This window comes from Acipenser ruthenus, chromosome 53 (assembly GCF_902713425.1).
Source record: "Acipenser ruthenus chromosome 53, fAciRut3.2 maternal haplotype, whole genome shotgun sequence".
NCBI classification, from domain to species: domain Eukaryota; kingdom Metazoa; phylum Chordata; class Actinopteri; order Acipenseriformes; family Acipenseridae; genus Acipenser; species Acipenser ruthenus.
Window position 1 is genome coordinate 3543793 of NC_081241.1, and position 22372 is coordinate 3566164.

At 39.2% G+C, this 22372-nt stretch overlaps 1 protein-coding gene across 2 annotated transcripts; it reads left to right on the forward strand.

Moving 5' to 3' along the window:
* The first annotated feature begins 617 nt into the window (after positions 1-617).
* On the forward strand, positions 618-21324 carry LOC117433184 (tripartite motif-containing protein 16-like). 2 transcript variants are annotated; one of them, XM_059016450.1, is made up of 6 exons: positions 618-1215; positions 4238-4333; positions 4457-4690; positions 4845-5004; positions 7985-8050; positions 18534-21324. In XM_059016450.1, exons 1-6 carry the CDS (start codon positions 637-639, stop codon positions 19064-19066), a joined length of 1668 nt encoding a protein of 555 aa, XP_058872433.1. In that variant the 5' UTR covers positions 618-636; the 3' UTR covers positions 19067-21324. The 2 variants fall into 2 exon arrangements, with proteins under 2 accessions (XP_058872433.1, XP_058872434.1); XM_059016451.1 differs by having other exon boundaries at positions 4241-4333.
* Positions 21325-22372: the final 1048 nt, after the last annotated feature.

Genomic DNA, 22372 nt, shown 5'->3' on the forward strand with positions numbered 1-22372 from the left:
TGTGTGTGCGTGTTTGGTTGGTTGGCGCTGACTTGCTGTTAGCTGCTTAATAAACTGCATTACCTAAAAGAGCTATTGTGTGCGTGTCTCCATTAATCCCTGTGCTCGCTACAATATTTTGACACACAAAAAAAAAAACACTAAATCATTTTGGAAAGTAACCGAAAACACTAATTTCATACAGTATATCAAAAAAAACGAAAACCCCAGAAAAAAACGATTTACATAAAACTCGAAAATAGCTAAAAATAAGCACCGAAAAATACAATTTATAAAACCCAAAAAACAGAAGCCTTAGATATGATGCGTTTTGTAATCAACATCATAGTATCGAAATTAGACTAGAGCATGTCGGCAGCAAAGTGTTAAGGGAGCCGACATAAACACTTACTTGCTTACAGTAGAAATTACATTTTTGAAGCTAAACAAAGTTTAGCGTTTGTCAAGCAGTGGTTTCAATCTCCCATGCATTATTCTCACCTCCCCCACCCCTCTCTCAATGTTTCAGCAGTTTATTATCAGCCTGCTTTCATTACCCTGGCCGCAGTCCAAACACACGCCTGTTCCTGCTTTTCATAACAAGCACAGTTTCGTTTCTTGTGAAACCGTCAGTCTCTCTTTCTCAATGCAGCTAAAATGGCAGAAGCAAATATTCTGGTGGCAGAGGACCAGTTTATCTGTCCAGTTTGTCTGGAGATATTCAAGGACCCAATCACTATTACATGTGGACACAGTTACTGTATGAAGTGCATTCAGAACTACTGGGGTATTTCCGATCTCTACAGCTGCCCCGAGTGCAGACAGATCTTTAACCAAAAGCCCGTTTTGGGCAGAAACGTCATTCTGGCTGAGGTTGTTGAGAAATTAAAGAAGACAGGGCTTAATCCTCCTCCTGCTCAAAGTTATTCTGGACCTGGAGATGTGCCGTGTGATTTCTGCACTGGGAGAAAGTTCAAAGCTGTGAAATCCTGTTTGACGTGCCTGGCCTCTTACTGTGAAACACACGTCAAGCCACACTATGAGGGTGCTGCTTTCAAGAGGCACAAGCTGATCAATGCAATTGGAAATCTGGAGCAGAAGCTTTGTGCTGAACACCAACGATTATGTGAGGTATTCTGTAGAACCGATCGGACGTGTATTTGCTGGTTGTGTACAGATGAGGAACACAAGAGCCATGATACAGTCTCAGCTGAGACAGGAAGGACTGGAAAACAGGTAAGGGTGTGTAGCTATCCCCGAATATACAGTAAGGGTTTCCAGGGATATTAAATGTTTCTGTTTCAAAGTAATACCATTTCTATATGTTTTTATTACAATTGATTTTATATTTGTATCACCTATTCCAAAATGTGCATCTATTTTCAGCATTCCATTTATTATATGCACTGGCACCAACAATTCAGAGATTCTCCTCTGTTTTAATATCCATACCTTATGTACAAATAAATATTTCCAAAGGTCCCCAATGGATCATATGGTAAAGGCATTACTGCAGAGAGCTGGGTGAGTCATGCAATCAGGAGCTTGCTGGTTTGGATCGCGGTTGCATTGGGGGCCCCCAGAGTGGAAAGCTGTCTGGGGATAGTTTACCTCGTCACACTTCATCAAAACCTACTGATCACGAGGCCTGGCGGAGAGCAGCTAGGGGGTTAAAATAATTTGAAGCAAAATTAAAACTAAAACTAAACAAAATTACATTTCACCAGTAAAGCAGGTAAACCTAATTTGTAAAAACAGAGGCATGCATGAATTAACACTTCTCATAAAAAGCATGCCTTAACATGTGATCAGCATCATTTGTTACAAAGGAACTTGTTACAGGAGGCTGTGTGGTCAAGTGGTTAAAGAAATGGGCTTGTAACCAGAAGGTCCCTGGTTCAAATCCCACCTCAGCCACTGACTCTGTGACCCTGAGCAAATCACTTGACCTCCTTGTGCTCCGTCTTTCGGGTGAGACGTAGTTGTAAGTGACTCTGCAGCTGATGCATAGTTCACATACCCTAGTCTCTGTAAGTCGCCTTGGATAAAGGCGTCTGCTAAATAAACAAATAATAATAATAATAATAACATGGAATGAATACAGGTAATTAAATCCAAATGAATTACCAGGGGGGGCTACAGTCAAAATGAATTACTTCTGAACTCAGAGGAAGTGCAGAAGATATTCAGGTGTTATTCCTGTGATATTCAATCAGAATTCATTATTAATTTGCGGCCATTGTTTTGAAATTTTGCTCATTTTGTTTTAATGTTGAAATGCGAGTAGAGGGACGAAACTGTCTAGAAGAGGCTAGAGCTCTGCTCGGTTTAATTTGTCACAGTGTGACAAAACAGTTTAGGCTTCACACAGATGTGTTTCCATTTCATTCCTTTAAATATTTACAAACCATCTGTCTCTTGTAGTCTGTATTTTAAAATATCAATAGAAAATGGAATGAATATTGACATCTTAAGACATTAGAAGTGTTTATCTGTGTGTTTCTGACCATCCAAAAGATTTCACATTGTTAGTTGTAGCGGAACTACTAATTTTGTTTTAACTTGTATTCCAATTGTTGCCCCCAAATGGAAATAATTGCAATAGGAATACACACAATGAACTCTACAGAGTAAGAACCATCAATCCTGGTGAAAATGTAACCTCGATACAATATTAAATTATTAATTAGTACAGTGCATAGTAACAAATCAAAAACAAATGCAGACACTGGTTTAAAAGTATAACTACATCAACTACATGCACAGACTATCCATACAAAATAGAGAATTAAACCGTCAGTATTGCATATCACACCTAAATTTGTACCATATGTTTACATAACAGTCAGAAATGCTTTCATATAACCTTTGAATTCAGAATATTTAATAACTTGGATTAATATACATTTCAGCAAACATTATTTAGATAAGGAATCATATGCTTAATCTATGTGCCAATTGAAGTAATATGAACAGTAAAGTTATATTTAATAGTTACACGACAGGGTTCCCAGTGTTCCAGGCAGCAGGGTTGCAGCTGTCTTGTGGTGATGTCAGCAGCGGGAAGTTCAAACAGAACCGCAATCTTGAACATGCTGATGCGCAGTCATTGGGAGATACAAGACCACGAGTACCCAATTGGCTCTCGGAAGGTGCACTCAATTACTTGAGTGGAGAAATGGCAGTTTCTAGAACAAAGTACTTAATCTTGCTCACATTTCTTTTGGAGATGCCCAGCTTTAATGGTGTCGACCAGCAGGCAGGCAGTCTTTCAGGTAGGCAGGCAGGCATGTTGCTTGGAAGATCACATCAGATGGTTTCCATAGCAACGGGCACTTCACTCAGGCTGTGACGTAGACTTCTTGGTAGGATGTTGGCAGTGAGTACCTTGGATGAAAGGAGAGCACGTTCCTTGAAGTGATCATGTCTTGGATGGATGAGAGAGAACGTCCTGGATGGGAGAGAGCACATAGAAAATAGGACAAACACAAACTTAAATGCATTTAAGATAAATCAGAGAAGCTCTTGGCAACCTCAGGATTGGTTAATTCGATAAAGAGGACAAATGTACCTCCATCGGACTCTGTGTTAGGCAGATTTCAAATAAGATGGTATTTATGACATACCATGAAACCACACCTCAATTAGCATTCTTACAAGCATTGAGGAAAGCATGTTTAAAAACCAAAACTCTTAAGATAACGCTTTCTGAGTATCTTGGAATTAACTACGGGTTTTAGTTTCATCTTCACCATGAAATACACGTTCGGTATTTACTAAACATTTGAGTGTTTGTAGTAAAATAACTGTATAAAACACTTATATGACTGCTGTCCAATATCTATAATACTCCCAGTGTTGTGGTTTTACATACAAGAACATTTCATGCCTATGCACATTTATATCATATTAATTTTAATACAAAATAACAACAAATATGTTTTTAGACATATCAAGTAAAATGCCAGTCCTTTCAAATTCCTGGTTCCAGGAAGTCTCTTTCCAGTATAATAAATTAATCAAGTCCCTTTGAAGCTTGGAGAGGGTAACATTTTCTTGTGGTCTGGCAGATAAGTGGTTAGATCTGTTTTTTTTCTTTACGTAAACAAATACAAGTTAAGTGTTTTAGTGGGAAGGGAGAATTTGGACGCTTTCCAGTACTAGGTTTCATTAAGCTCAATTCAATTAAATATAAAGCTCCATTACATAGTTCCATTTTGACTGTTTCCACACCAAAATGAATATTCATGTATCACAGAAGCAGCTCGGAGAGACACAGATAGAAATACAACAGAGAATCCAGGAGAGACTGAAAGAAGTGGAGGATCTGAAACAGGCTGTGCAGTCACTGAAAGTAGGTATTGACAAGACAAGACAATATACAGAATATTTAAGTAGCAGATACTGCTATACATTATCTAAACATATTTTATTATAAATTCTAAACAAGGCTTAGTGACTGTGTTCTTTCACTCAGAGCTCTGCACAGAAAGAAATAAAGACAAGTGACAGAATCTTTACCGAGCTGATCCGATCCATTGAGAAGATCCACACTGAGGTTATTGAGCTGATTGGAGCTAACGAGAAGGCTGCAGTGAATCAGGCTGAAGCACTCATGAAGAAACTGGAGCAGGAGATTGCTGAGCTAAGGAGGAGAAACACTGAGCTGAAAGAACTTTCAGAGACAGAGGATCACATCCATTTTCTACAGGTAATATCACTGCTTGTTATAAAATTTCAAGTGCACAACTGGGATGGTTTCAGACAGACCTCTCCAATTGAATTAATCCTTGCTTTTCCCCAGGAATGTTTTGGACCCCATTCTGTTTCAATGAAAACTACTTTTCTCCACTTTCCTGTTGTAGAATTTCCAGTCTCTCTGTGCCCATCCTGAAGCTGGAAACTTACCCAGCCTTACTGTCAATACAGACATCTCTTTTGTGGCTGTGAGGAAAGCTGTATCTGAACTTAAAGACCATATTGAGGACTTCTGCAAGGGGGAATTGGTCGAAATAACAAAAACAGGTTAGTGTGAAATAGATTCCTTTGGTAGAGATTTCTCAAATAGAAAGGGACCAGCCTGAAGTCCCAAAGCAGTTTGTAAAAGGAGATGATTAGTGGGGGTACTCTATAGAGAAGTCCTACGGTGGAACCAGAGACAGTCTCAAAGCTGCATAAGGTAATTATAATATATAGAATTATAATGATGTGAATCTCCTATAAGAAACATGGACGGGTCCAAGCTGGGAGATCCACCTTTAAAAAGTGAGTAGCAAGGTTCCAAAAAATATAGAGTTGCACATCTCCATATGTTGCTACAACTGTTTAAATAATGTACCTGTCATTTCTTTTCATTGTTAATATCCTGACATAACTTTAAAGTCTGTTTCAAAACTCTTTTCAAAATGGCCGCTCTAGTGCACTGATGATGTAAGGATTATTGCCCACATTGTCAAACAGGTAACATAGCAATATGATTCTTTAAATCGCTCTACCTGAAGTGATTTAGAGGACAGGTCTTCAACCCCAGTGCACTAGAGTGGTAATTTTGAAAAAAAGCTTTGAAACAGACTTCTAAAGAGTTGTTGCAATTCAATTGCAAAAATTTCTAACTCATAATGGTACTTAATGGTATATTCCAAACTTTTCAGTCTTGTTTTCGTGCTGCACATAGCACCGAGGCGGTACTTGTCAGAGTTGTGAATGATCTGCTGATAAGCTCTGACTCAGGCTTTCCATCTGTTTTAATTCTTCTAGATCAAGAGGTAAAATCAGCTTTATCAGATGTTGTCTGTGGTATTCCACAGGTCTCCATTCTAAGTCCCTTGTTGTTTTCATTATATATGCTACCGTTAGGTGACATTATACCCTAAAGCCAGGAATTTCTTCTGCTGGGTGTTATTAGCTCACTTGCCTTACAGTCATCAAGCATTGGATGTCACAGAATGTTCTAATGTTGAATTCAGATAAAACAGAGGTTATGCTAATGGGCTCACAGAACCAACTAAAAGAAAATGTGGGGTTACATGAGCTCGACCCTTGCAGTCGCTCATCAAAACTGAAACTAGAAATTAAGAGTTTGGGGGTCATCTTTGATCCTGATCTATCATTTGAGACACATATTAGGGAAGTTACTAAAGTATCTTTTTACCATTTGAGAAATATTGCCAAACTTAGACAAATTATTTCTGTATCTGATGCCGAGAGACTAATGCATGCCTTTGTTTCATCTAGAATTGATTATTGTAATGCACTTTTTTCTGGTGGCCCAAAACATGTGATATCCTGCTTGCAGCTTATTCAGAATACTGCTGCTAGAATTCCAGGAAAAGTGAACATATTACATCTGTTATGGCCTCTTTACACTGGCTCCCTGTGCAGTATAGAATTGCTTTTAAGATTTTGCTATTAATGTATAATGCCCAGAATGGATTAGCACCTAGTTATCACCAGGAGACTACACGCTGCTCCCACCTCCGTCGCCAGGAGACTACACGCTGCTCCCACCTCCGTCGCCAGGAGACTACACGCTGCTCCCACCTCCACCGCTTCCACCACTGGGAGCAGAGCAGCAGGAGCTGCCTCCATCACCAGCAGAGGGTGAATACCTGCTGGTTCCGCCTTCACCGCTGTGAGAAGATTGCTTGCCGCTCCCACTTCCACCACCAGAGGAGCTGCAGCTGAGTTTGGCACCGCCCAAGGATGCCTGCCTCGCACTGCCCAAGAATGCCTGCCTCACACCGCCCAAGGATGCCTGCCTCGCACCACCCAAGGATGGCTGCATCGCACCGCCCAAGGATGCCTGCCTAGCACCGCCCAAGGATGCCTTCCTCGCTTCGCCCAAGGATGCCTGCCTCATTTCACCCAAGGATGCCAGCCTCGCTTCGCCCAAGGATGCCTGCCTCGCTTCGCCCAAGGATGCCTGCCTGTGCACAACGGAGGGTATATGTGGCAATGTGCCCCACCTCTGTGTGCATTTGTGTGTCATATGTTGCATGTAGTGTGTAAATGTTGATGTATAGAAATGGCTGCACGGGATATAAATGGGTGTGTGTAGCACGAGTTATTTAAAACCACAGGGATTGCACTTCACTTCATGTGCATTTAAAGTATTTAATATGTGAGCACGAGGTTGCACATAATTAATTCACGTGCTGGGATTCAAGTGAATAATTAATTAGTAATTGAATCCCGGCACAACAGTATATGTAGATGCTCGTTTTACTAACTCAGGGTTGTGTGTTCGGTGAGTGGAGAACGGGTGTGGAGAGGAGGTAAAATAAACTAAAATAATAATAATAAGTGTTTAGACTCACCGTGTTTGTTTGTTTGTCCGTCCACTGTTTGTTTAGTGTTAATCTGTTTTGTTTGTCTATTTATTTTGTCTATTTAAGTGCCGTGTCCTGTTTTCTGTTTAAAGTTTTTATTTGTTTCATTAAACCTACTGAGCGCAGCCATTGTGTTTTCAATTTCAACCCCAGTACTGTCTGTCTGTGTGATTCTTTCTGGCCTGACATCATCCCTGCAGCTGGCCTGTCACAGTTATTTAAATGGTCTGACTGTGGCAGTTGTATGTGTGACAGGCTATACAAATGTTTTATGGTTTGCTCTTTTTTCTGCTATGTACTGTACAAAAGTGTTATATAAATAAATAAAAGTTATAAGTGTAAAACATTATTGTCAGGATGTTCACAATAAAAAGAGAAATGACATGTCCATTATTTAAACAGTTGTAGCAACAAGTGGGGACGTGGAACGCTATATTTTTCGGAACCCCTCTTACTCTTTAATAAATCCTGTTGTGTGCATTTTGTTATTGAGCTGATCATGTTGACATACTGATTAGAATTGCTTATTTTCTCTCTGCACAATCTCAAACACCCTTAATGCTTTTCATTGCATCATAAATACATACAGTGGTGAATTTTTCATGGAGCATTTTACCACGAGGGCAATGGTTTATCAAGCCCTTTGTGCAAATTATTTTTTTCTGTTTTCTACCTAGTGAATGAAGCTGCAGCCTACAGTTTGCAGATTTCAGAGCAAGTGGACAGAGACAAGTTTTTAAAAAGTAAGTCTGTTTTCAATCAAACATTTGATTAAAACTCATCTCAGTGACACTGACAGGTGGAGGGGTGGAGCTTGAGGGCAGCCAATGTCACAGAACTTGCCAGTTTCACAGAACATGCCAGTCAGCATGGTTTTAGGAAAGGGAAATTGTGTCTAACTAACCTGCTTGACTTTTTTGAGGATGCAACATCGACAATGGATAATTGCAAAGCATATGACATGGTTTATTTAGATTTCCAGAAAGCTTTTGACAAAGTCCTGGACAAAAGATTAATTCTCAAACTGAACTCAGTAGGGATTCAAGGAAATGCATGCACATGGATTAGGGAGTGGTTAACATGTAAAAAACAGAAAGTACTGATTAGAGGAGAAACCTCAAAATGGAGCGAGGTAACCAGTGGTGTACCACAGGGATCAGTATTAGGTCCTCTGATATTCCTAATCTACATTAATGATTTATATTCTGGTATAGTAAGCAAACTTGTTAAATTTGCAGACGATATAAAAAAATGATCTAGACAGCATTCAGAACTGGGCAGACACATGGCAAATGAAATTTAATAGAGAAAAGTGTAAAGTATTGCATGCAGGCAATAAAAATGTGCATTATAAATATCATATGGGAGATACTGAAATTGAAGAAGGAATCTATGAAAGACCTAGGGAGTTTATGTTGACTCAGAAATGTCTTTATCTAGACAATGTGAGGAAGCTATAAAAAATATATTGTGAAAAAGGATATTGCTGCTCTAGAAAGAGTACAAAGAAGAGCAACCAGAATTATCCTGGATTTAAAAGGCATGTCGTATGCAGACAGGCTCAAAGAATTGAATCTGTTCAGTCTTAAACAAAGAAGACTACGCTGTGATCTGATTCAATCATTCAAAATTCTAAAAGGTATTGACAATGTCGACCCAGGGGACTTTTTCGACCTGAAAAAAGAAACAAGGACCAGGGGTCTCAAATGGAGATTAGATAAAGGGGCATTCAGAACAGAAAATAGGAGGCACTTTTTTACACAGAGAATTGTGAGGGTCTGAAACCAACTCCCCAGTAATGTTGTTGAAGCTTACACCCTGGGATCATTCAAGAAGCTGCTTGATGAGATTCTGGGATCAATAAGCTACTAACAACCAAATGGCCTCCTCCCGTTTGTAAACGTTATTATGTTCTTATGTTCTTATATGTAACATATTAAACTTCCATATATAGAAACAAGTTTAGTTTTATTCATGCTTTCTGTTTTTTGGGGACCGTTTCTTTTAGATTACATTTTGGTTTGTTTTCGCTGTGCCAGGGTCTGTTTGCACTACACTATTACATTGTAATGTTTACTTCCGGAAGTTCTAAATCGATGCAAACGCCAGCCTCTCCTGGATAATGAGCAGTAATTAATGCTGTTCGTAAACTTGCTGTGAAATTACGAAAATGAGCTGCTTAGTAAATCGCACGCAGAAATTCTACGAAGAACGGAGGCTTTGCAGTATTTACGAAAAAGTAGTAATATTAGAAAATAGAGCACATAATCTCCACCGGGGTATTATACTTTACAGTTATAATCTTCACCGGGGTATTATACTTTACAGTTATAATCTTCACCGGGGTATTATACTTTACAGTTAGAATCTTCACCAGGGTATTATACTTTACAGTTAGAATCTCCACCAGGATATTATACTTTACAGTTATAATCTTCACCGGGGTATTATACTTTACAGTTAGAATCTTCACCAGGGTATTATACTTTACAGTTATAATCTTCACTAGGGTATTATACTTTACAGTCAGAATCTTCACCGGGGTATTATACTTTACAGTTAAAATCTCCACCGGGGTATTATACTTTACAGTCAGAATCTCCACCGGGGTATTATACTTTACAGTTATAATCTTCACCGGGGTATTATACTTTACAGTTAGAATCTTCACCAGGGTATTATACTTTACAGTTATAATCTTCACTAGGGTATTATACTTTACAGTTATATTCTTCACCGGGGTATTATACTTTACAGTTATAATCTCCACCGGGGTATTATACTTTACAGTTATAATCTTCACCGGGGTATTATACTTGACATTTACAATCTTCACCGGGGTATTATACTTTACAGTTATAATCTTCACCGGGGTATTATACTTTACAGTTAGAATCTTCACTGGGGTATTATACTTTACAGTTAGAATCTTCACTGGGGTATTATACTTTACAGTTAGAATCTCCACTGGGGTATTATACTTTACAGTTAGAATCTTCACCAGGGTATTATACTTTACAGTTAGAATCTTCACCAGGGTATTATACTTTACAGTTAGAATCTCCACCGGGGTATTATACTTTACAGTTAGAATCTTCACCGGGGTATTATACTTTACAGTTATAATCTTCACCAGGGTATTATACTTTACAGTTATAATCTTCACTAGGGTATTATACTTTACAGTTATATTCTTCACCGGGGTATTATACTTTACAGTTAGAATCTTCACCAGGGTATTATACTTTACAGTTAGAATCTTCACCAGGGTATTATACTTTACAGTTAGAATCTCCACCGGGGTATTATACTTTAGAGTTATAATCTTCACCGGGGTATTATACTTTACAGTTATAATCTTCACTGGGGTATTATACTTTACAGTTATAATCTTCACCGGGGTATTATACTTTACAGTTAGAATCTTCACCAGGGTATTATACTTTACAGTTATAATCTCCACCGGGGTATTATACTTTACAGTTAGAATCTTCACCAGGGTATTATACTTTACAGTTAGAATCTTCACCAGGGTATTATACTTTACAGTTATAATCTTCACCGGGGTATTATACTTTACAGTTATAATCTTCACCGAGGTATTATACTTTACAGTTATAATCTTCACTGGGGTATTATACTTTACAGTTAGAATCTTCACCGGGGTATTATACTTTACAGTTATAATCTTCACCAGGGTATTATACTTTACAGTTATAATCTTCACTAGGGTATTATACTTTACAGTTATATTCTTCACCGGGGTATTATACTTTACAGTTAGAATCTTCACCAGGGTATTATACTTTACAGTTATAATCTTCACCAGGGTATTATACTTTACAGTTAGAATCTCCACCGGGGTATTATACTTTAGAGTTATAATCTTCACCGGGGTATTATACTTTACAGTTATAATCTTCACTGGGGTATTATACTTTACAGTTATAATCTTCACCGGGGTATTATACTTTACAGTTAGAATCTTCACCAGGGTATTATACTTTACAGTTATAATCTTCACTAGGGTATTATACTTTACAGTTATATTCTTCACCGGGGTATTATACTTTACAGTTATAATCTCCACCGGGGTATTATACTTGACAGTTACAATCTTCACCAGGGTATTATACTTGACAGTTACAATCTTCACCAGGGTATTATACTTGACAGTTATAATCTTCACTGGGGTATTATACTTTACAGTTATAATCTTCACCGGGGTATTATACTTTACAGTCAGAATCTCCACCAGGGTATTATACTTTACAGTTATAATCTCCACCGGGGTATTATACTTTACAGTTATAATCTTCACCGGGGTATTATACTTTACAGTTAGAATCTTCACCAGGGTATTATACTTTACAGTTAGAATCTTCACCGGGGTATTATACTTTACAGTTATAATCTTCACTGGGGTATTATACTTTACAGTTAGAATCTCCACCGGGGTATTATACTTTACAGTTATAATCTTCACCGGCGTATTATACTTTACAGTTATAATCTTCACCAGGGTATTATACTTTACAGTTAGAATCTCCACCGGGGTATTATACTTTACAGTTAGAATCTCCACCGGGGTATTATACTTTACAGTTATAATCTTCACCGGGGTATTATACTTTATAGTTATAATCTTCACTGGGGTATTATACTTTACAGTTATAATCTTCACCGGGGTATTATACTTTACAGTTATAATCTTCACCGGGGTATTATACTTTACAGTTATAATCTCCACCGGGGTATTATACTTTACAATTATAATCTCCACCGGGGTATTATACTTTACAGTTATAATCTTCACCGGGGTATTATACTTTATAGTTATAATCTTCACTGGGGTATTATACTTTACAGTTAGAATCTCCACCGTGGTATTATACTTTACAGTTATAATCTTCACCGGGGTATTATACTTTACAGTTAGAATCTTCACTGGGGTATTATACTTTACAGTTAGAATCTTCACTGGGGTATTATACTTTACAGTTAGAATCTTCACCAGGGTATTATACTTTACAGTTAGAATCTTCACCAGGGTATTATACTTTACAGTTAGAATCTCCACCGGGGTATTATACTTTACAGTTAGAATCTTCACCGGGGTATTATACTTTACAGTTATAATCTTCACCAGGGTATTATACTTTACAGTTATAATCTTCACTAGGGTATTATACTTTACAGTTATATTCTTCACCGGGGTATTATACTTTACAGTTAGAATCTTCACCAGGGTATTATACTTTACAGTTATAATCTTCACCAGGGTATTATACTTTACAGTTAGAATCTCCACCGGGGTATTATACTTTAGAGTTATAATCTTCACCGGGGTATTATACTTTACAGTTATAATCTTCACTGGGGTATTATACTTTACAGTTAGAATCTCCACCGGGGTATTATACTTTACAGTTATAATCTTCACTGGGGTATTATACTTTACAGTTATAATCTTCACCGGGGTATTATACTTTACAGTTAGAATCTTCACCAGGGTATTATACTTTACAGTTATAATCTTCACTAGGGTATTATACTTTACAGTTATATTCTTCACCGGGGTATTATACTTTACAGTTATAATCTCCACCGGGGTATTATACTTGACAGTTACAATCTTCACCAGGGTATTATACTTGACAGTTATAATCTTCACTGGGGTATTATACTTTACAGTTATAATCTTCACTGGGGTATTATACTTTACAGTTATAATCTTCACCGGGGTATTATACTTTACAGTCAGAATCTCCACCAGGGTATTATACTTTACAGTTATAATCTCCACCGGGGTATTATACTTTACAGTTATAATCTTCACCGGGGTATTATACTTTACAGTTAGAATCTTCACCAGGGTATTATACTTTACAGTTAGAATCTTCACCGGGGTATTATACTTTACAGTTATAATCTTCACTGGGGTATTATACTTTACAGTTAGAATCTCCACCGGGGTATTATACTTTACAGTTATAATCTTCACCGGCGTATTATACTTTACAGTTATAATCTCCACCGGGGTATTATACTTTACAGTTATAATCTTCACCAGGGTATTATACTTTACAGTTAGAATCTCCACCGGGGTATTATACTTTACAGTTAGAATCTCCACCGGGGTATTATACTTTACAGTTATAATCTTCACCGGGGTATTATACTTTACAGTTATAATCTTCACCAGGGTATTATACTTTACAGTTAGAATCTCCACCGGGGTATTATACTTTACAGTTAGAATCTCCACCGGGGTATTATACTTTACAGTTATAATCTTCACCGGGGTATTATACTTTATAGTTATAATCTTCACTGGGGTATTATACTTTACAGTTATAATCTTCACCGGGGTATTATACTTTACAGTTATAATCTTCACCGGGGTATTATACTTTACAGTTATAATCTCCACCGGGGTATTATACTTTACAATTATAATCTCGACCGGGGTATTATACTTTACAGTTATAATCTTCACTGGGGTATTATACTTTACAGTTATAATCTTCACCGGGGTATTATACTTTACAGTTAGAATCTCCACCGTGGTATTATACTTTACAGTTATAATCTTCACCGGGGTATTATACTTTACAGTTATAATCTTCACCGGGGTATTATACTTTATAGTTATAATCTTCACTGGGGTATTATACTTTATAGTTATAATCTTCACTGGGGTATTATACTTTACAGTTATAATCTCCACCGGGGTATTATACTTTACAGTTATAATCTCCACCGGGGTATTATACTTTACAGTTAGAATCTTCACCAGGGTATTATACTTTACAGTTAGAATCTTCACCAGGGTATTATACTTTACAGTTATAATCTTCACCGGGGTATTATACTTTACAGTTATAATCTTCACCGAGGTATTATACTTTACAGTTATAATCTTCACTGGGGTATTATACTTTACAGTTAGAATCTCCACCGGGGTATTATACTTTACAGTTATAATCTTCACCGGCGTATTATACTTTACAGTTATAATCTTCACCAGGGTATTATACTTTACAGTTATAATCTCAACCGGGGTATTATACTTTACAGTTAGAATCTCCACCGGGGTATTATACTTTACAGTTATAATCTTCACCGGGGTATTATACTTTATAGTTATAATCTTCACTGGGGTATTATACTTTACAGTTATAATCTTCACCGGGGTATTATACTTTACAGTTATAATCTTCACCGGGGTATTATACTTTACAGTTATAATCTCCACCGGGGTATTATACTTTACAGTTAGAATCTCCACCGGGGTTCTTGAAATAAGGAGTATTTTAAATTGAAACAAAATGACTGGAGTCCATCAGTATTTCTATAAGTTTCTCACCCTTTTCTAACCGATCGATGGCAGTTAGTTTAAACTCTGAACAGTGTGGTTTTATTAAGCCTCTGTCACAAAGACGGCCAGAGTGGGTGGCGTCAGACCAGACAGGAATACACAGACAGAGACGGTGGTGATGATGAGCTGAGTGCAATGGCTGCACTCAGCGTTTATTAACAAATAAAAAGGTTTAACAGTACAAAAACAGGACACGGCACTGGTAGCCAAAAGAAACATATAAACAAAACGGACTAAACACTTAACAAACGGTGCACGGACAGACAAACAAACACGGTGAGAACAAACACTTATCTTCCACGTTTTTACTTTCTAGTTTCTCCTCTCTCTCTCACCCGTTCTCCTCTTCCGAACACCCAACCCTGAGTGCAAGAAATGTGCATCTATATATACTATTGTGCTGGGATTCAATTACTAATTAATTATTCACTTGAATCCCAGCACGTGAATTAATTCTGTGCAACCCCGTGCTCACATATTACATTTAACCAGCACGTGAAGTGATTTGTGCTCTCCTCGTGCCTAAATACAAATCTACACTTTTTAAATACACGTGAAACACAGACCCGTTTATATCCCGTGTACCAATCTATACACCAACATTAACATACGCACGCATATATACAACACAGAACACACAAATGCACACAGGGGCGGGGCACTTTGCCACATATACCCCCCCTTGTGCGCAGCACACATGGCCTCAACGGCCACCTCCCCCCTTAAAAACCCAGCAGTCCAGGACAAAGTCTCGGGCTGGGAAGGGAGGCTTCAGTGGGCCCATGGCTGGCCATGCTGTCAGCACCCCTGCCGGTAGTGGCACGGCTGACAGCCTGTTGGTCCCGTCCTGCAGCGAAAAAGCTGCGGGGGCAGGTGGTCCCCCGACCTCCCCCTTCTTCATAGCCGGCAGCTCCCTCCTGTGGGGCTCCGGCCACAAGAACTCCTGCAGCGAAACTGCTGCTGGGGAAAGTGGTCTCCAGACCTCCTCCCCCTTCTTCGTGGCCGGCAGCTCCCCTTTCTGGGGCTCCGGCCACCGTACTCCCTGCGGAGGTACGGGCAGCAGAGGCAGCTCCAGCTCCTCTGCTCCTGGCGGTGGTGGAGGCAGAGGCAGCTCCAGCTCCTCTGCTCCTTGCGGTGGTGGTGGCGGAGGCAGAGGCAGCTCCTGCTCCTCTGCTCCTTGCGGTGGTGGTGGCGGAGGCAGAGGCAGCTCCTGCTCCTCTGCTCCTTGCGGTGGTGGTGGCGGAGGCAGAGGCAGCTCCTGCTCCTCTGCTCCTGGAGGTGGTGGAGGCAGAGGCAGCTCCTGCTCCTCTGCTCCTTGCGGTGGTGGTGGCGGAGGCAGAGGCAGCTCCTGCTCCTCTGCTCCTGGAGGTGGTGGAGGCAGAGGCAGCTCCTGCTCCTCTGCTCCTGGAGGTGGTGGAGGCAGAGGCAGCTCCAGCTCCTCTGCTCCTGGCGGTGCTGGCTCCCTCTGCTGTGGCGGCTGGGCATGTGCGCGCCGTGCTGCCTTCAGCAGCATAGCGAGAGGCTGCTGGGGGACACCAGCATCCTGCCCTTCTCCCCCCCAAAAATTTTCAGGGGGTTGAGCCTGTAACCCCTCCCCTTCCGGCTCTTGGGGCTGAACCAGCAGGCATTTTCCCTCTGCTGGTGGCTTGGGTCCCAGGGCTGTGGAAGCCCCGACTTGCCTCCCTTTGGGCTGTGGACGCACCGACTCCTCCCTTTTGGGCTGTGGACGCACCGACTCCTCCCTTTTGGGCTGTGGACGCACCGACTCCTCCCTTTTGGGCTGTGGACGCACCGACTCCCCCCTCTTGGGCTGTGGACGTTCGGGCTCCCCCCACTCAGGCGTAGGACGTTCGGGCTCCTCCCACTCAGGCGTAGGATGTTCGGGCTCCTCCCACTCAGGCGTAGGATGTTCGGGCTCCTCCCACTCAGGCGTAGGATGTTCGGGCTCCTTCCACTCAGGCGTAGGACGTTCAGGCTCCTCCCATTTGGGCTGTGAAGGCAAAACCAGCAGGCATTCACCCTCTGCTGGTGGAGATGGGGACAGCAGGTACTCACCCTCTGCTGGTGGAGATGGGGACAGCAGGTACTCCTCTGCTGGTGGTCCTGCTACCCGGGCTGCTGTTCCATTTATGGTTGCCTCCAGGTAGCTGAGGACAAACTCCACACCTTCCTCCAAGGTGTTTGGGGTGTGTTCCTCCTGATAGACCTCCCATCTCTCACTGTCCATCATCCACAGGGCCCGGACGACTATGGGCAGAGACTGGGCCTCCAGCCCAGCATTCTCCAGCAACCAGCCCCGCAGTTTGATGGCGTCTTCTGCCATTGACTTTTTCTCTTCTTCTTTTTTTTTTTTTTTTTTAATCCAGACCCCTCCTGGTCTGACGCTTGGAGGCGCGGCTATCCCACGAAGACACCACGTGTCACAAAGACGGCCAGAGTGGGTGGCGTCAGACCAGACAGGAATACACAGACACAGACAGTGGTTGTGATGAGCTGAGTGCAATGGCTGCACTCAGCGTTTATTAACAAATAAAAGGTTTTAACACAAAACAAAACAGGACACGGCACTACACGCCAAAATAAAAAGACAAACAAAACGTACTAAACACTAAACAGACGGTGCAGGACAGACGAACACAACACGGTGAGCAGATTACTACTACTACTACTACTTCTTCTTATTATTATTATTCTTCTTAACATTTACCTCCGCTCCAATCCCGTTCTCCACTCACCGAACACCTAACCACGAGTGACTAAACGTGCATCTATTTATACTGTTTGTGCTGGGATTCAATTACTAATTAATTATTCACTTGAATCCCAGCACGTGAATTCATTACGTGAAACCCCGTGTTCACATATTATATTTTAAATGCACGTGCGTGATGTGCAATCCCGTGCCTAAATACAAATCTACACTTTTTAAATACACGTGAAACACAGACCCGTTTATATTCCGTGTACCAATCTATACACCAACATTAACATACGCACGCATATATACAACACAGAACACACAAATGCACACAGGGGCGGGGCACTTTGCCACAGCTTCTTTTAATCCTTTCTTCATGTTAGCGATTTAGCCGGGTACTTGTATCTGTACTGTTTATTTTCATCCTGTCTTTGGTGTCAGTATAACAACCATGTTATTTTCAGTGTGTCTCTTTGGATCATGCAATTCACAGTGACCGAGCGTCACACTAATTTGGATATTATTGGTGGACATACATTGTATCTGCATATCTGAATGTACAGCATAAAGGTGTCTCTATTAGCGAGGGACACCTGCATTTGATTGTTTACCTCTAACCTCTCAGATCCCATTATTATCTTCATATTCTACAGTGAGATTTGTAAAAAATATTTTTTTATGTGATTATCTTTTTAATGCACGAGATAAGTGTGTGAGACTTGACATATTTGCAGTACAATGTTGATATTGCTGATGACCAAACCTTTCTCCCTGTCCTGCTGCATCACAGTGCTTAATAATATACTTTAGGACTCTCTTTTCCAAAGTTGTATTAGCATATATATATATATATATATATATATATATATATATATATATATATATATATATTACTGCATGTTTACTTTATGTATTAGAACTGTTTTGTACCTGCAGCAAGTTTTTTTTTTTTTTTTTTGGACAGACTGGTCCTGAAGGGTGTGTGCCTGCTTGATCTCCATTTAAATTTACAAAAATAGTCACTATCACAACTGATCTGAGGCTGTGTATCTATGTGTATTTGTCTGTGTCATTCAAATGTATTGGATGATTTCTCAATGACTCTTATAACCATCTCTCCTCTAACCGTCCTCTTCTCTTCAATCAGATTCCTGTCAACTAACACTGGACCCCAACACAGCACATAGAAACCTCTGTCTGTCTGAAGGGAACAGAAAGGTGATACGGAGGGGAGAGAACCAGCCATATCCTGATCATCCAGATAGATTTGACACCTGGGCCCAAGTGCTTTGTAGAGAGGGTTTGTCTGGGACTCCCTGTTACTGGGAGATTGAGTGGAGTGGGGGAGGGGCTTCTATAGGAGTCGCATATAAAGGAATCAGCAGAAAAAAACAAGGTAAATCCTGTGGCCTCGGCTTTAATGACAAGTCCTTGAGTTTGGAGTGCTCTGGCTCCAGTTATACTGCCCGGCACAATAATAAGAAAACTGCAATAACTGCCCCCCGCTTCCCCAGAATAGGAGTGTATCTGGACTTTAATGCCGGCACTCTGTCATTTTATGGAGTCTCTGACACAATGACCCTCCTGCACAAGTTCCAAACCACATTCACTGAGCCGCTGTATCCTGGGCTTCTGCTTTATTGCCGTGATTCCCCTGTAACAATCTGCCAGCTGAACTAGACTGGTTTGTATTTTAAGAAAACCTTTGTTTTGAGCTTCCTGTCTGTTCTCTGAACTCCTCAGGTGAAGGAAATGTTCAGTCTAACATTGTCCATGTGGATTCATTGTGTAAAATAAAGTAGTTAGTCTGGAAGATCAATACAGTGTGACCTTCTTTTTCAGTTCACCACATTCTTCTATATTTCAGCCTTTCATGCTCTACTCTATTCCATGGTGACAGTCCAGTTTGATTACCTTCCTCAAAGGCAGTTTTATCTGTTGTAAGAACACAAGCACAATCCAAGCCTCTGAAAACTGCTTGTGAGTAAGAGGTTGCTCAATTACACATTCAAGCCCTGTTACAGATCACAGTGCAAAACAGACATTAAACCGAGGATAGCTGTTTTTCAAAATGATTTTGTGTTCTACTGATCACACATTTTACAGAGTGCCCCATAAAGATGCTTTTTCCAATATGGGTTAATGAGGCAACAACCTTCTTCAATATTCCTGTTTGCTTATCACTGGCCAGGTTGTTTCGATCAGGAAAGAGACTCGGACACAAGGAAAGCTGCAGGTTAACGCACTTCTGAGCACTTCAATAATAAAATAATAATAAAAACAAATAGGAATAATGGCCAAAACAAACGGTTGAAACAAAACTATATATATATATATATATATCAAATAACCAGCTTCCCAACGTTTCAAAATGTTGTCCATATCTTTCTCAAAGGAGCAGCATGTATTTGAATCAAAACATTGGAGGTATTTATAGGTGTTTGACAGCATGACAAGTACTTGCTATTGTTTATATTCAAATCCATGATTTATTCTTACATGATGTAATGGTGTTCTATATTTTGTGACATCATTTTTACTTATATCTTTAAATTTGTTTTAATTCTAATTAACATTATTTTATATAAACTTATATTTATATTATCATGCAATGCTGGCTCTGAGGATCAGCCTTGATTTGGCCTCCCCAGCACATCAGCATTATTATTATTATTATTTATTTATTAGCAGACGCCCTTATCCAGGGCAACTTACAATTGTTACAAGATTATTTTTCACATTATTTTTACATACAATTACCCATTTATACAGTTTGGGTTTTTACTGGAGCAATCTAGGTAAAGTACCTTGCTCAAGAGTACAGCAGCAGTGTCCCCCACCTGGGATTGAACCCACGACCCTCCGGTCAAGAGTCGTAACCACTACTTTACACTGCTGCCACTTTTGAATGAATTTTGTTTATTTATTTATTTAAATGTTATATATTTATTGGAGTTAATTAGTTTATTCTTTTCTGTTGAGTCCCGCTGGCATAATCGTCTTCAGTCTATTGATCCATTTACTTTCTTTTATTCTTCTATATGTCGCATTGTCTAATTTTAGCTGTTCTAATACTACAAACTTTACATCATTTATGTAATGTCCTTGACTGGTGAAGTGCTGTACTATTGGTTCATTCATTTTTTTATTTTTTTATGAAAGGTGGTTCTGAATTCTTTTGTATAAAGTTGTTCCAGTCTCTCCAACATATTATTATTATTATTATTATTATTATTATTATTATTTATTTCTTAGCAGACGCCCTTATCCAGGGCGACTTACAATTGTTACAACATGTTACAACATATTTTATTTCATCACATTTTTCACAGGCTATTCCATAAACAACATTGCTATTTTTACAGTAGGTTTTAGTTTTTAGTGGATATGTGTTGTTCTTATGTTTAATTATATTTTTACTTTTGTCCATGTATTTACACACTTTACATGTACTAGTGCAAGTATTTGTAGAACCTACTCTGTCAGTTATTCTTTTATGTTTACTGTGAACTAAAATAAAATTTGTTAATACGTTTCTTTGTTTTACATAGTCACTTTCTTTAGAGAGCATATTCTTCATATTCTTATTCCTAGACCCTTTGGGATTGCCCTTTTAGTGTGTATCGGATGTGCAGAGGACATGTGTAAATACTGGTGCATGTCAGTAGGTTTACAGAAGAGGTCAGTCTCAATTGAACCTTCTTCAAGTTTTACTATGGTATCTAAAAATTATATTTCTTTTCTTGTCCATCAAAGGTCCACCTTAATATTTCTCTTTCTGATTTTCTAAGTAATTGTTCTTCCCATTTCCCCATGTATGTACTGGCAAAATGCATTCCTAATTTAGATCCTATTGCTGTACCATCGTTTTGTTTGTAATTCTTATCAACAAATGTAAAATAACTGTTTTCTAAAACTATGTTATTTGTGTTCAACACTTCTGCTGTTGGTATTGATTTATCTAGTATTCCGTAGTGCTTTTTGACAAGCTTCTAAAGTTTCTTTACGAGGGACACTTGGGTAAAAGGATTTTACATCCATGCAAAATAAAATTATTTTCTCTGAGAGGTTGTGTGATTCAAGTCTTTTTAAAAATTGTGTTGTATCCTTAACATAGCTTGGTAATTTCTCAACATTTATATTTAACTCCAAGGTTGTAGACTGAGCCACTGCTTTCAAAACATAACCACGGCCACATAAACTCTCCTACACCCCAACGATAATTATCTATATACATATATTTACACAGCACCTCATAACACATACCTTCACCCACTAACACCAACATCAAATCTCTCCTCTTATTCTAGGGTTTTAATAAATGCATGTGATAAATTTGCAGTTAATTTCGGTGATTGGGTTGTAAAATTTCATAATTTACCACCCATGAACACCTATTTTATACACCCGTGACCATGTGTTATTTTTGGCAGGGAAGATAATTGAAGGCTTCCCTGACAACCTAAAACCACATTCATAATAATACACAACACATTTAAGTAATAACAATAATGTTACAAAAATATAATAAACATAGGGGCGGGCATACCCCGTCACACGTGGAGATCTTTATTGCTGTATCACTGGCATTTAACTCAAATACACAACTTAACTTGATCCTTGGTGTAGAATCCAAAAGGCTCTTTCATGAGATTTCATGTTGCCATTGTCTTTGTCAATAAATTCAATAACTCTGCATTGGTCATGCTACTATTCTTGTATTACCTTATCAGTTCACCTTGACAATGCATGCATATCTGAATTTATTTAAAAGTGCTATGCCAGTTTCAGTGGATATTAAGTGGATGTCTTGCAATTTATTTTTCCCAGAAAAGTCAGAGGCTGATGAGTGTTTGTTTGTATGTAGTTTGTTCTTAGTGAAAGGATGGTGAAGAAAACAAATCCACTGATTTGGGTACAACAAACATACCTGTGTACAATACAGTAGAACCTGTCACATCCTATTTCATTGGTTCCAGGGATCCA

What these genes read in the sequence shown, in the direction of transcription:
- LOC117433184 (XM_059016450.1), top strand. Translation starts at nt 637, where the DNA reads ATGGCAGAAGCAAATATTCTGGTGGCAGAGGACCAGTTTATCTGTCCA. An exon ending in CAGGAAGGACTGGAAAACAG is followed by an intron (nt 1,216 to 4,237) that starts GTAAGGGTGTGT and finishes CATGTATCACAG; the next exon opens with AAGCAGCTCGGAGAGACACA. An exon ending in AGGCTGTGCAGTCACTGAAA is followed by an intron (nt 4,334 to 4,456) that starts GTAGGTATTGAC and finishes TCTTTCACTCAG; the next exon opens with AGCTCTGCACAGAAAGAAAT.